This window comes from Mauremys reevesii, linkage group 22, assembly GCF_016161935.1.
Source record: "Mauremys reevesii isolate NIE-2019 linkage group 22, ASM1616193v1, whole genome shotgun sequence".
Lineage (NCBI taxonomy): Eukaryota > Metazoa > Chordata > Testudines > Geoemydidae > Mauremys > Mauremys reevesii.
In genome coordinates, this window is record NC_052644.1 from 16,704,986 (window position 1) to 16,718,832 (window position 13,847).

At 44.5% G+C, this 13,847-nt stretch overlaps 1 protein-coding gene across 1 annotated transcript in view; it reads left to right on the forward strand.

The window, feature by feature from the left end:
* The window catches only part of LOC120388859, a 69,391-nt gene that overhangs the window by 38,509 nt on the left and 17,035 nt on the right, over positions 1–13,847 (forward strand). The window contains exons 8-12 of the mRNA XM_039510950.1: positions 590–610; positions 3,752–3,772; positions 8,242–8,262; positions 10,937–10,957; positions 12,755–12,775. Of these exons, the coding sequence (XP_039366884.1) occupies positions 590–610; positions 3,752–3,772; positions 8,242–8,262; positions 10,937–10,957; positions 12,755–12,775 (105 nt within the window). The remainder of the gene's footprint in view (positions 1–589; positions 611–3,751; positions 3,773–8,241; positions 8,263–10,936; positions 10,958–12,754; positions 12,776–13,847) is intronic.

The following is a 13,847-nucleotide window of genomic DNA, read 5'->3' on the forward strand; positions in this document are numbered from 1 at the left end:
CCAGAGAATGGTCTAGCAAAATCTAATGGCTGGAAATTGAGAATAGGAAAGTCAGACTAGAAATAAGCTGTACATTTTTTTAAGAGTGAGGGCGATTAGCCTTTGTAACAATTTATCAGGGGTTGTGGTGGATCCTCCAGCACTATAAATGTATGAAATCAAGATGGAATGCTTTTTCTAAAGGAAGTGCTCTAATGTAAACATGAATTATTTGTGCAAGTTCTCTGGCCCATATTAAAGATGATGAGAGTCCTTAGACACTATGATCTTCACGTGCTCCCTCACAGCTAACCTCCAATCAATACAGCTTTTAATATTTTAACTATTAGTTACCTTTCTTTGTGGTCGTATTATTATTAAAGTTATTGCTATTGTTATCTTTAAATATATATATATATAAATAAATAATATATATATATAAATATATATATATATATATAAAGATAACAATAGCAATAACTTTAATAATAATACGACCACAAAGAAAGGTAACTAATAGTTAAAATATTAAAAGCTGTATTGATTGGAGGTTAGCTGTGAGGGAGCACGTGAAGATCATAGTATATATATATATATAGTCTTTTTTTAGGAGACTTGGACAAGAGAATAAGTAAGTCAGTGTCCTTTTTCTTCTGTGAACTCTACTGCTGTGTAGAATGAATAGAAAAATCATTGAGTTTATTAGGCCTCAGCCCACTTTCCTGTTGTTGATAGAGCAGATTCCTTGGCCAGTTTCATCAAGAACATATATAAGCAATTTCTGGTTCTGAGCAGTGCTGATTATACATTGTTGACATTTAAATAAACTCACCCACTACAGGTTTGTATTCTCCAAGAACTATAACACTCGTTCTCAGACAGAGTACGAAAGGCAATGTACCTATTGAAAGGACTGTGCCTTGAAATAGCAAATGAACTGAAGCTCATGATGTAAATGGTGCTACTGCTCCTTTCGTAGCAGAACCCATATTAGCAGAGGAGAATAGTGTGTCATATTCACTTTTTGCTCATTAGTTGTGGCCATGAAGCTTTTTCTTAAATAGATTAAAGCAAGAATATAATCTTCTCTATCTACTACGTAGCGGGGTAGGAATGGGGCTAGCCCACGGATGGAAGAGCTAGCTGACTACGGTGTCCAATATTTATGCTAACCAACAAAGAAAGGATCTCATTCACCCTCTTCAATTCATAAGTCAATGGACATACACTGAACTTTTTTCTTCTCCTCCCCATTTTTCTTTTGTAGCAGAAATCGAGAAGCAAATGGTTGAATTTGCCTACTTTACACAATACTTACAGTCCAGTGACCAAACTTTGTGTGCCTTGCATTGGTTCCAACAACTTCAACTGCAGAAGGGATGCTATCATAGCATGCCCCATGCATCTGGGAAGTGGAGGGTCTGTGTAGATTACCCTCGAATTGTGGTATGTTATCAGGCTGAGACCACACTTTGCAAAGAAAGTCAGAGGGATAGGGGTTAAAGGGCAGTCGGGCATATGAGAAAAAAACATCCACGCGCTACAGGAACTGAACATATCCTTTGAATGAAAAAGCTCTGGATGGGGAGTGTGGCAGGACCCAGTTGCTAGTTCTGTGCCTGCCCATGCGGACACTCCACCCTGTGCCTCAGGGATGGAGGGAGAAATGTCTTCCCCAAAGAGTTTCCCCCAAACTGGGAACCCACATCCTGTGCAGAGCACCCAGTGCAGGCTCTTTGACAATCCCCCTGCAAAGGAAGTGCTGCTACTCACACAGGAATGTTTGCTAGCGCAAGAAATAGAACCTAGATATTCTGTCTTCTGGTCTTGTGCATTCAATATGAGAGCAAGGTGTTGGAAGAAACTGTCCATGGGAATGTCTCTATTTCATGAGGAGAAAAAGGTTTTGGATGAAAAAAAAAGATCAAGAAAGAAGCAAAGGCATCTCGGTAGAGTCAAAAATTTCCATTCCCTCTGTATTAAAAAGGAATATTCTGATTTTTCACTTCAAAAGGAAGGAGACATTGTTAAGATTTGATTCAGTTACCCAATCATGTGGGGGCAGAGTAGGCACAGGCAAGAACTTTTTGATTTGCTCTGGGGTGCTTGACCGCCTCTCTGCCACAGGCCATGCCCCTATTGTACCCCTTCCCTCAAGGCCCCACCCCTGCCCCACCTCTTCCCACTTCCACTCCGCTTCTCCCCCCTGCCATTGCACCCCCTCTCCCAAGAGCTTCCGACCTTCGTTCTGCCTCTTCTTTCTCCCACTCCTCCCCCACAGCGCCTCCTGCTCTCTGCAGAAGAACTGATCAGTGGCGGGCAGCAGGCGCTTTGTTGGGGTGGGAGAAGCTCATTGGCAGGGCCTTGTGGCGAGTGCAATTTCTGTCTCAGCAAAGCTGTTCCCCTTTCACTGGAGCTCACACAAGCCCTTCAGTAGGTAAGTTTTCGCTGGGCCCAAGGTCAGATGGCATGATGATGATCTTAGTGAGGACTATAGAAGTTATATTAGCTCTATATTTGGCTCTATTGCTGGAATAGGGTGGGCAGTTCTGATGTCCACAACTGAAGAAAGAAGTTGTCAAACTGGAGAGGGTTCAGAGAAGAGAACCAGAATGATTAGAGGATTAGATAACATGTATTATAGTGATCGATTCAAAGAGCACAATCTATTTAGCTTACCAAAGAGAAGGGGTGACTTAATTACACTCCATATGTATGTAGATCAAGAACAAAGAGTTGATAATGGGCTCTTTGTCTAGCAGAGAAAGAGCTAGCAAAATCCAATGGCTGGAAATTGAGAGTAGGAAAGCCAGACTAGAAATAAGATGTACTTTTTTTTTTATGAGTGAGGGTGATTAGCCTTTGTAACAATTTATCAGGGGTTGTGGTGGATCCTCCATCACTGTAAATGTATGAAATCAAGATGGAATGCTTTTTCTAAAGGATCTGCTCTAATGCAAACATGAATTATTTGTAGAAGTTCTCAGGCCCATGTTAAAGCTGATGAGAGTCCTTAGACAGTATGATTTTCATTGTGTCACTTGCTGCCTCACAGCTATTCTCCAGTCAATACAGCTTTTGATATTTTAACTATTAGTTACCTTTGTTCTTGGACGTATTATTACAAAAGGTTATTGCTATTGTTATCTTTAAATCTTTTTTTTTCTTATTTTTAGGAGACTTGGACAAGAGAATAAGTAAGTCTGTGTCCTTTTTCTTCCGTGTGCTGTTTTTGATAGAGAAGATTCCTTGACTAATGTTGTCAATAATAAATATGAGCACTTGCTGCTTCTGAGCAATACTGCTTATACGTTGTTGACATTTAAATAGGCTCACCTACTATTGGTCTGTATTCTCCAAGAACCATAACACTCTTGCTGAGACAAAGTATGAAAGGCAATGTACATATTGAAAGAACTCTGCCTTGAAATAGCAAATGGAATGCAGCACATGATGGAAATGGTGTTACTGCTCCTTTCATAGCAGAACCCATATTAGCAGAGTAGCATAGTGTGTCATACTCACCTTTTGCTAATTAGTTGGAGCCATGGAGCTGTTTCTTAAATTGGTTAAAGTAAGAGTATAATCTTCTCTATCTACTACGTAGCGGGGTAGGAATGGAGCTAGCCCATGGATAGAAGAACTACCCGACTACGCATGGCCAATATTTATGCTAATCAACAAAGTAAGGTTCACATTCACCCTCTTCAATTCATAAGACAATGGACATATTCTGAACTGTTTTCTTCTCCTCCCCATTTTTCTTTTGCAGAGGAACCCAAGGAGCAAACGGGTGAGTTTGCTTACTTTATGCAATTCTTACTGACCACTGACCAAATTTTGTGTGCCCTGTATTAGTTCTAACAATTTCAACTTCAGAAGGGTTGCTATCATTGCATTCCCCATGTATCTGGGAAGTGGAGGGTCTTTGTAGATTCCTCTGGAATCATGGTATATCATTGAGCTGAGACCTCACCAGTGCTTTGCAAAGAAAGTCAGAGGGGTAGACGTTGAAGGGCAGTCGGGCATGTGAGAAAAACCATCTATGCCCATAGGAACTTGTCATAGGTTTCATCCCCACTCTGAACTTTAGGGTACAGATGTGGAGACCTGCATGAACACCTCTAAGCTTAACTAGCAGCTTAGATTTGGTCTCGCTGCCACCATCCAGATTTCTGAGTACCTGGAAAACTCTTCCCCCAAAAAACCTTCCACTCCCTGGGTAGCCTTGAGAGACTCCTCCACCAATTCCCTGGTGAGTTCAGATCCAATTCCCTTGGATCTCAAAAACAAGGAAGAATTACTCCTTCCTCCTCCCTTTTTCTCCCTACCAATCCCTGGTGAGTCTAGATCCAATTCCCTTGAATCTAAAAAAACAGGGAAAAAATTAATCAGGTTCTTAAAAAGAAGGCTTTTAATTAAAGAAAAGAAAGGAAAAAGAAAAAAAACAAAACTCTGAGAGACAGCATACCAGCTAATCTCAGAGACAACAGATTTAAAACAAAGGGTGTTCCCCTGGGCAAAAACCTTAATACACACAAGAATACCCAATTTGATAATTCCCTAATTGCACAAAGACAAGTTACAAAAGAAAATAAACATAAACGTATTTATTCCTTTCTAAAATTTACTACTCTGATAAGAGGCTGGTTCCTTGATCTTCTTTACTCCGGCTGAAACTAAAAACTGACTAAACAAAGGAAACTTCCCTCCTTCCTTTTGAAACATCTTGTTCCCCCATTGGTTCCTCTGGTCAGGTGTCAGCTAGGCTAGGTGAACTTCTTAACCCTCTACAGGTAAAAGAGGCATTACGCCTTAACTATCTGTTTATGACAGGCCCCCCAAATCTCATACATTGTTGAACCACACTGGCAGTGATTTTTTCCTGCAACTTTAGAATAAACAGATTAAAAAAACACATGCACCTTTACATATACTACTAATTATGTAAAAACTATAAGATTTTTCACATTTCAAGGACAATTTTTACCAGTTAACTCCGGGAAACTTTCACGGGAGAGTGCATCAGGTACTTTGTTAGAAGCTCCTGAAATGTGTTGATTTCAAAATCAAAATCTTGGAGAGCTAAACTCCATCGAAGAAGTTTTTTGTTGTTTCCCTTGGCAGTATAAAGCCACTTTAGCGCAGCATGGTTGGTTTGTAGCTGGAAACGCCATCCCCAAACGTATGGGCATAGCTTTTCCAGGGCATACACAATGGTGTAGCATTCTTTTTCACTGATTGACCAGTGGCTTTCCCTCTCAGACAGTTTCTTGCTGAGAAACACGACAGGATGGAAGTTTTGATCCGGTCCTTCCTGCATTAAAACTGTTCCTACACTACACTCAGATGCATCTGTAGTTACTAGGAATGGTTTGTCAAAGTCCGGGGCCCTTAGCACAGGGTCAGACATGAGCGTTGCCTTAAGCTGGTTAAAGGCCTTCTGACACTCATCAGTCCACTTAACTGCATTTGGCTGTGTTTTTTTGGTTAGATCAGTTAGTGGGGCAGCGATTTGGCTGTAGTGTGGTACAAATTGCCTGTAATATCCGGCCAAGCCTAAGAACGATTGGACCTGTTTCTTGGTCTTGGGGATAAGCCATTTTTGGATAGCATCCACTTTGGCCTGTAGGGGGTTTATAGTTCCTTGACCCATCTGGTGTCCAAGGTAAGTCACTCTGTTTTGGCCTATTTGACACTTTTTAGCCTTAACAGTTAGTCCTGCCTGCCTGATGCGCTTGAAGACTTTTTCCAGGTGCTCCAGGTGTTCTGCCCGTGAATCAGAAAAAATGGCCATCGAGGTATGCAACTGCAGATTCTCCCAATCCCACTAGGAGACCATCTATAAGTCTTTGGAAGGTGGCGGGTGCATTTTGCAGTCCGAAAGGGAGCACATTAAATTATACACCCTTGCATGGGTGACGAAGGCTGGCCTTTCCTTGGCAGGTTCTTCTAGTGGTACTTGCCAGTACCCCTTGGTTATGTCTAAGGTAGAGATGAACTGGGCATATCCCAATTTCTCCAATAGCTCATCAGTGCGTGGCATTGGATAGTTGTCGGGATGAGTTACAGCATATTTCCCCATCTGGTTTGGGAACTAGAAACACTGGAGATACCCATGCACTGTTAGAGGGGCGGATTATACTCATCTGTAGCATGTCCTGGATCTCCCGTTTTATAGCAGTTTGGGCATGAGGAGACACCCGCTAGGGTGGGGTGAGCATTACCTGTGTCAATGGAGTGGTATGCCCGTTCAGGCCGTCCTGGGGTGGCTGAGAGCATTGGTGCGAAGCGAGTGCACAACTCCTTGATCTGCTGTAGCTGCAGATGTCCAAGGGTCGCAGAGAGGTTCACCTCTTCCACACCACCGTCACTTTTTCTGTCATAGGAATTTACTTTTTGATTTCCACAGGGGTGCTTGACAACCTCTCTGCCCCAGGCCCTTTCTAAAACTACTCCGATAAGAGGCTGGTTCCTTGATCTTTTTTACTCTCACTGAAAAAGAAACTGACTAAACAAAGGAAACATCCCTCCTTCCTTTTGAAAAATCTTTTGCCCCCACTGGTTCCTCTGGTCAGGTTTCAGCTAGGCTAGGTGAACTTCTTAACCCTTTACAGGTAAAAGAGGCATTAACCCTTAACTATCTGTTTATGACAGAACTGAACATATCCATTGAATGAAAAGCTCTGGATGAGAAGTGTGGCAGGATCAAGTTGCTAGTGCTGTGCCTGACCTTATAGTAACTGAGGCCATGCAGACACTCCACCCTGTGTCTCACGGAGGGAGGGATAATTGTCCTCCCCAAACAGCCTCCCCGAAACTGGGAAACCATATCCTGTGTAGAGCACCCAGAGTAGACTCTTGGATAATTTCCCTGCAAAGGAACGGCTAATATTGACACAGGAATGTGTGCTAGAGCAGGAAATAGAACCGAGATACTCTGGTCTTCTGGACCGGTGTATTCACTATGAGAGGAAGGTGTTGGCAGAGACTTTCCATTGGGAAAGTGTCTATTTCAGGTGGGAAAAAATGTTGGATGAAAAAAAGGACAAGAAAAAAGCCAAAGCATCTCAGTAGAGGCAAAAGTTTCTATTTCCTCTGAGCTGAAAAGGAATATTCTGTTTTTTAACTTCAAAATGAAGGTGACATAGTTAAGTTTTGATTCAGTTACCCAATCATGTGGGGGCAGTGTAGGCATAGGCACCAACTTTTTGATTTCCACAGGGGTGCTTGACAACCTCTCTGGCCCAGGCCCTGCCTTTCCTAACCCCTTCACTTAAGGCCCCATCCTTGCCCGCTCCCTCTCTGCCTCTTCCTGCCCTGTTCCCCCCTCCCATGAGTGCCCCACCCTCGTTCCACCTCTTCCTTCCTTATCTCCTCCCCCACCAATGCCCTCTACCCCCTCCAGAAGTGGTGATCAGTGGTGAGTAGGAGGCGCTGCAGTGGAGGAGGACCTGATTGGTGGGTCGTGCCTGTGAGTGCAATTTCTGTCTCAGAAAAAGGGTACCCCTTTCACTGGAGCTCACACAAGCCCTTCAGTAGGAAAGCGTTCGCTAGGCCTGAAACCAGAGGACGTGGGAATGATGTTAATTAGGACTATAGGGGTTATATTAGCTCAGTATTTGGCTCTGTTGCTGGAATACTGAGTGCAGTTCCGGTGTCCCCAACTGAAGAAAGAAGTTGTCAAACTGGAGAGGGTTCATAGAAGAGCACAGGAATGATTAAAGGATTAGATATCATGTGTTATAGTGATAGACTCAAAGAGCTCAATCTATTTAGTTCACCAAAGAAAAGGGGTGACTTGGTTACACTCTAGACGTATGTAGATAGAGAACATATATGTGATAATTGGCTCTTTAGTCTAGCAGATAATGGTCTAGCAAAATCCAATGGCTGGAAGCTGATGCTACGAAAGTCAGACTAGAAATAAGGTATAAATTTTGGAGAGTGAGGATGATTAGCCAATGTTACAATTTACGAGGGTTTGTGCTGCATCCTCCATCACTGGAATTTTTTTCTAAATGTACTGCTCTACTGCAAACATTAATTGTTTGGGGGAAGTTCTCTGGACCATGTTATAGATGATGGGAGTGTTTCCTTCCAGCCTTAGACACCATGATGTTAATTGTGTCACTTACTCCCTCACAACTATTCTCCAATAAATACAGCTTTTGATATTTCAACTATTAGTTATCTTTCTACTTGGCCATCATATTACAAAAGGTGCTATTATTATCTTTAAATATATTTTTTTCTTTTTAGGAGAGTTGGAAAAGAGAATGAGTAAGTCTGTGGTCCTTTTTCTTCCGTGTGCTCTACTTCTGTGTAGGAGTCTTGTAGAATGAAAAGAAAAATCATTGAGTTATTAGACCTCACCCCACTTTCCTGTTTTGATAGAGCAGGAACTGAGACATAGTTAAGATTTGATTCAGTTACAAAATAATGTGGGGTCAATGTAGACACAGGTGCCAACTTTTTGATTTCCTCGTGGGTATTCATCCACCTCTCTGCTCCAGGCCCTGCCACTACTATACCCCTTCCTTCAAGCAAGGCTGGATCTAGCTTTTTTGCTGACCCAAGCAAAAATATTCTGGCTGCCCCCCACCTGAGCTATGGCCTCCTCCCCCCAACCAGTGCCCTCCCCCACCCGCACACTCTGCTACCCTAGCCCTGGGCTCCACACCTCCAAACATGACCTCCTCGTTCATTACAGCAATTCCCATTTACACTTGCAGTGGGGATCAAACCGTTTCTCCTATTTTTATTTCACTTTAGTATAAATCTCGCCCCCCTCCAACCCCATCTTTAGTGCTCCAAATGCACATGGGAGGCATAGGGACTAACCCTCAAACCTTGTACCCAGAAATGAATGGGGATCTATTAAAGAGAGTTCAGGCATAGGAGTGGGTGTGGGGGTGCTTGGGGGCTCTACACTGGCAGAGAAGCAGGGTGTGATGTACTTGCGGAGGAGGGTGGAGGAGGAGAGGAAGTATCAAGAGGGTTGCGGGATAAGAAGTGCAGGGGAAGGGGAAAGTGCGGGAGGAGAGGGCTGTTGGCGGGTTCAAGGGCAGAGGTGAGGGTGAAGGGAGAGTACAAGGGGAAGGAGTGCAGTGAAGGAGCAATGGGGGGAGGTACAAGCAAAGAGGCTGTGAGCGGGATGGGGGGTGCAAGGGCTGAGAGGGGCAGGTGCTGACAGCTGCTTCCCCAGCCCCCTACAGGCAGAGCTGAGAGGACAGACACTGACCCCCCAGGTGCCCGAGCTGCGGGAGTCCCTCGGCAGGGCAGTATCCCCCGCTGCCCCGCTCAGAGCCGGGCTCTGCCTCTCCCTGCCCAGGGCAGGCAGCGCAGGGCTGTGGTGGGGGAGGTGGGTGGCGGGCTGGGTCTGGGGGCAGGAGGCGGCAGCTCCCTGGCAGCTTGGGCTGTCCAGCCACTCTCCCTGTCAGCGTGTCAGCCCAGATCTGCGCTCCCTGCCCAGCCCGGCGGCACCATGCAAAACCCACTCGAGGAGGGAAACACTACGCGGCCCTGGGGAGACTCAGAGCAAAGCAGCAGTAGCAGCAGGACCCCTCCTCCCTCACTGAATCCCGGGCCCCACTTCCCTCCCTCCCCGGCTCCTCACACGCAGGCTGGACTGGAATTCAGGCTGCCCTGCTGCTGGAGAGCCAGAGCATCATCCCCCGGATCTGAGCCCCTCTCGCCGCCGCAGCCCGGGCTCAGCTCCGGGGGATGATGCTCCGGCTCTCCAACGGCAGGGCAGCCTGAACTGCAGTGCAGCCTGTGAAACTCAGGCTGTCATGAGCGCCATGTAGCAACTGAAGCCAGAACTGCAGTGTCAGTTCCAGCTCTGCCTGAAAGCCTCAGCTGACAGGTAACATGTTGGTTCAGGGCCGGTTCCCAGCTTTTTACTCCCAAAGGGAAAAAGAAAAAAGGGGGGGGGCCGAGGCGGGAATACTTGCCGCACTATTGCCTAAAGCGGGCCCTGGGAACAGGGCCCCAACTTCGCCCGCTTTAATTCTGCCTCTTCCTGCCCTTTTCTCCCCGCCAAGTGTGCCCCACCATCATTCCAAATCTTCCTTCCACGACTCCTCCCCCACCAGCGCCACCTGCCCTCTCCACAAGAGCTGATCAGTGATGAGCAGGAGGCGCTGCAGTGGAGGGGGAGAAGCTGATTGGTGGGGCCTGCCTGTGAGTGCAATTTCTGTCTCAGAAAAAGGGTACCCCTTTCACTGGAGCTCACACAAGCCCTTCAGTTGGAAAGTGTTTGCTATGCCCCAAACCAGAGGGCATGGGGATGATGTTAATTAGTACTCTAGGGGTTACAATAACTCAGTATTTGACTCTGTTGCTGTTATACTGAGTGCAGTTCCCGTGTCCCCAACTGAAGAAAGAAGTTGTCAAACTAGAGAGGGTTCATAGAAAAGCACAGGAATGATAAAGAATTAGATAACATGTGTTCTAGTGATAGACTGAAAGAGCTGAATCTCTTTAGCTTGCCAAAGAAAAGGAGTGATTTGATTACACTCTAGACATATGTAGATAGAGAACATGTATGTGATAATGGGCTCTTTAGTCTAGCAGAGAATGGTCTAGCAAAATCCAATGGCTGGAAAGTGAAACTATGAAATTCAGACTAGCAATAAGGTATACATTTTTAAAAGTGAGGGTGATTAACCATTGTTACAATTGACGAGGGATTGTGGTGCATCCTCCATCACTTGACATTTTTATGAAGGTACTGCTCTACTGCAAACATGAATTGTTTGGGGAAGTTCTCTGGACCATATTGTAGATGATGAGAGTGCTTCCTTCCAGCCTTAGACACCATGGAGTTCATTGTGTCACTTGCTCCCTCGCAGCTATTCTCCTATAAAAACAGCTTTTGAAATTTTAACTATGTTATCTTTCTTCTTGGCCATATTATTACAAAAGGTGCTATTATTTATTTTTTCTTTTTCAGGAGATTTGGAAAAGAGAATGAGTAAGTCTTTGTCCTTTTTCTTCTGTGTGCTCTACTGCTGTGTAGGAGTCTTGTAGAATGAAAAGAGAAATCATTGAGTTATTAGACCTCACCCCACGTTCCTGTTTTAATAGAGCAGGAACTGAGACATTGTTAAGATTCGATTCAGTTACGAAATATTGAGCGGTCAGGGAAGGCACAGGTGCCAACTTTTTTATTTTCTCACGGGTATTTGACAACCTCTCTACCCCAGGCCCTGCCACTACTATACCTCTTCCCTCAAGGCCACATCCTTGCCCGCTTTAACTCTGCCTCTTCTTGCCCTGTTCTTTCCCCTCCCAATAGTGCCCCACCATCGTTCCACCACTTCCTTACTCAGCACCTTCTGCCCTCTCCAGAAGAGGTAGTCAATGGTGAGTAGGAGGCACTGTGGTGGAGAGGGAGGAGCTGATTGGTTTGGCCTTCCTGTGAGTGCAATTTCTGTCTCAGAAAAAGGGTACCCCTTTCACTGGAGCCCACAAAAGCCCTTCAGTAGGAAAGTGTTCACTAGGCCCCAAACCAGAGGGCATGGGGATGACGTTAATTAGGACTATAGGGGTTATATTAGCTCAGTATTTGGCTCTGTTGCTGGAATACTGTGTGCAGTTCTGGTGTCCCCAATTGAAGAAAGAAGTTGTCAAACTGGAGAGGGTTCATAGAAGAGCACCAGAATGATTAAAGGATTAGATTGCATGTGTTATAGGGATAGACTCAAAGAGTTAAATCTATTTAACGCAGCAAAGAAAAAAGGTGACTTGATTACAATCTAGATGTAAGCAGATAGAGATCATATATGTGATAATGGACTCTTTAGTCTAGCAAAATCCAATGGCTGGAAACTGAAACTAGGAAAGTCAGACTAGAAATAAGGTATAAATTTTTCTGAGAGGAGGTCAATAGCCTTTCTAACAATTTACAGGGGGTTGTGGTGGATCCTCCATCACTGGACATTTTCTAAAGGTACTGCTCTACTGCAAACATGAATTGTTTGGGGGAAGTTCTCTGACGCATTCAATAGATGATGAGAGTGCTTCCTTACGGCCTCACTTGTTCACCTCACAGCTATTCTCCATAAATAGAGCTTTTGATATTTTAACTATTAGTTACCTTTGTTCTTAGCCAAATATTACAAAAGGAGCTATTGTTATCTTTAAATATATTTTTGTTCTTTTTTGGAGAAATGGAAAAGACAATAAGTAAGTCTGTGGCCTTTTTCTTCCATGTGCTCTACTTCTCATTTTGATAGAGCAGATTACTCGGCTAATTTGTCAATAACGTACATGAGCACTTCCTGGTCCTGAGCAGTGCTGCTCATACATTATTAAAATTTAAATAGACTCACCCACTACCTGTTTGTATCTGCCAAGAACCATAACGCCCTTGCAGAGACACACTATGAAAGGCAATGTACACATTGAAAGGACTCTGCATTTAAATAAGCAAATGGAATTCAGCTCATGATGTTAATGGTGTTACTGCTCCTTTCATAGCAGAACCCATATTAGCAGAGGAGCGTAGTCTTTCATATTCACCTTTTGCTAGTTACTTGTGGCCAAGAAACTTCTTTTTAAATTAACTAAAGCAAGAATATTAACTCCTCTATTTACTACGTGGTGAGATAGGAATGGGGCTAGCCCATGGATTGAGGAGCTAATTGACTATCCATGGCCAATATTTATGCTAATCAACAAAGAAAGTATCTCATTCACCCTCTTCAATTCATAAGTCAATGGACATACACTAAACTGTTTTCTTCTCCTCCCCATTGTTCTTTTGCAGAGGAACTCCAGGAGAAAAAGGGTGAGTTTTCCTACTTTACTCAGTTGTTACAGTTGACTAATCAAACTTTGTGTGCCCTGTATTGGTTGCAACAACTTCAACGACAGTAGGGACGCTATCATTGCATGTCCCGTGGATCTGGGAAGTGGGGGGCAGGTCTGTGTAGATTACTATTGAATCGTGGTAAGTAATCAAGCCGAGACCTCACCAGCTCTTTGCAAAGAAAGTCATAGGTGCAGGGATTCAAGGGCAGTCGGGTATGACAGGAAGAAAATCCACGCGCTACAGGAACCAAACACATCCATTCAATGTAGAAGCTCTGGCTGGGGAATGTGGCAGGACCGAGTTGCTAGTGCTGTGTCTGACCTTCTAGTAACTGAGGCCATGCAGCCACTCCACCGTCTGCCTCAGGTATGGAGGGAGAATTGTCCTCCCCAAAGAGCTTCCCCCAAGCTGGGAACCCACATTCTGTGCAGAGCACCCAGTATAGGCTATTTGACAATTTCCCTGCAAATGAAGTGCTAATATTGACAGAGGAATGTGTGCTGGAGCAGGAAATAGAACCTAGATACTTTGTCTTCTCGACCGTTGTATTCACTATGAGAGGAAGGTGTTGGCAGAAACTTTCCATGGGAATGTGTGTATTTCAGGTGGGAAAAAAAAACGTTTTGAATGGAAAAAGAACAAGAAAGAAGCAAAACCATCTCAGTAGAGTCAGAAGTTTTTATTTCCTCCGAGCTGAAAAGGAATATTCTGTTTTTTTTATTTCAAAATGAAGGAGAGATTGTTAAGTTTCGATTCAGTCAGACAATCATGTTGGGGGTAGTGTAGGCACAGGCGCCAACTTTTGATTTCCACAGGGGGCTTGAAAACCTCTCTGCCCCAGGCCCTGCCTCCTAATCTCCTTCACTTAACACCCCACCCTTGCCCAATCCCTCTCTGCCTGTTCCTGCCCTGTTTCCCCTCTCCATGAATGCCCCACCCTTGTTCCACTTCTTCTTTCGTCAGCTCCTCCCCGCCCCCAAGTGCCCTCTGCCCTCTCCAGAAGAACAGATCAGTGGTGAGCAGGAGGCGCTGCAACGGAGGGGGAGGA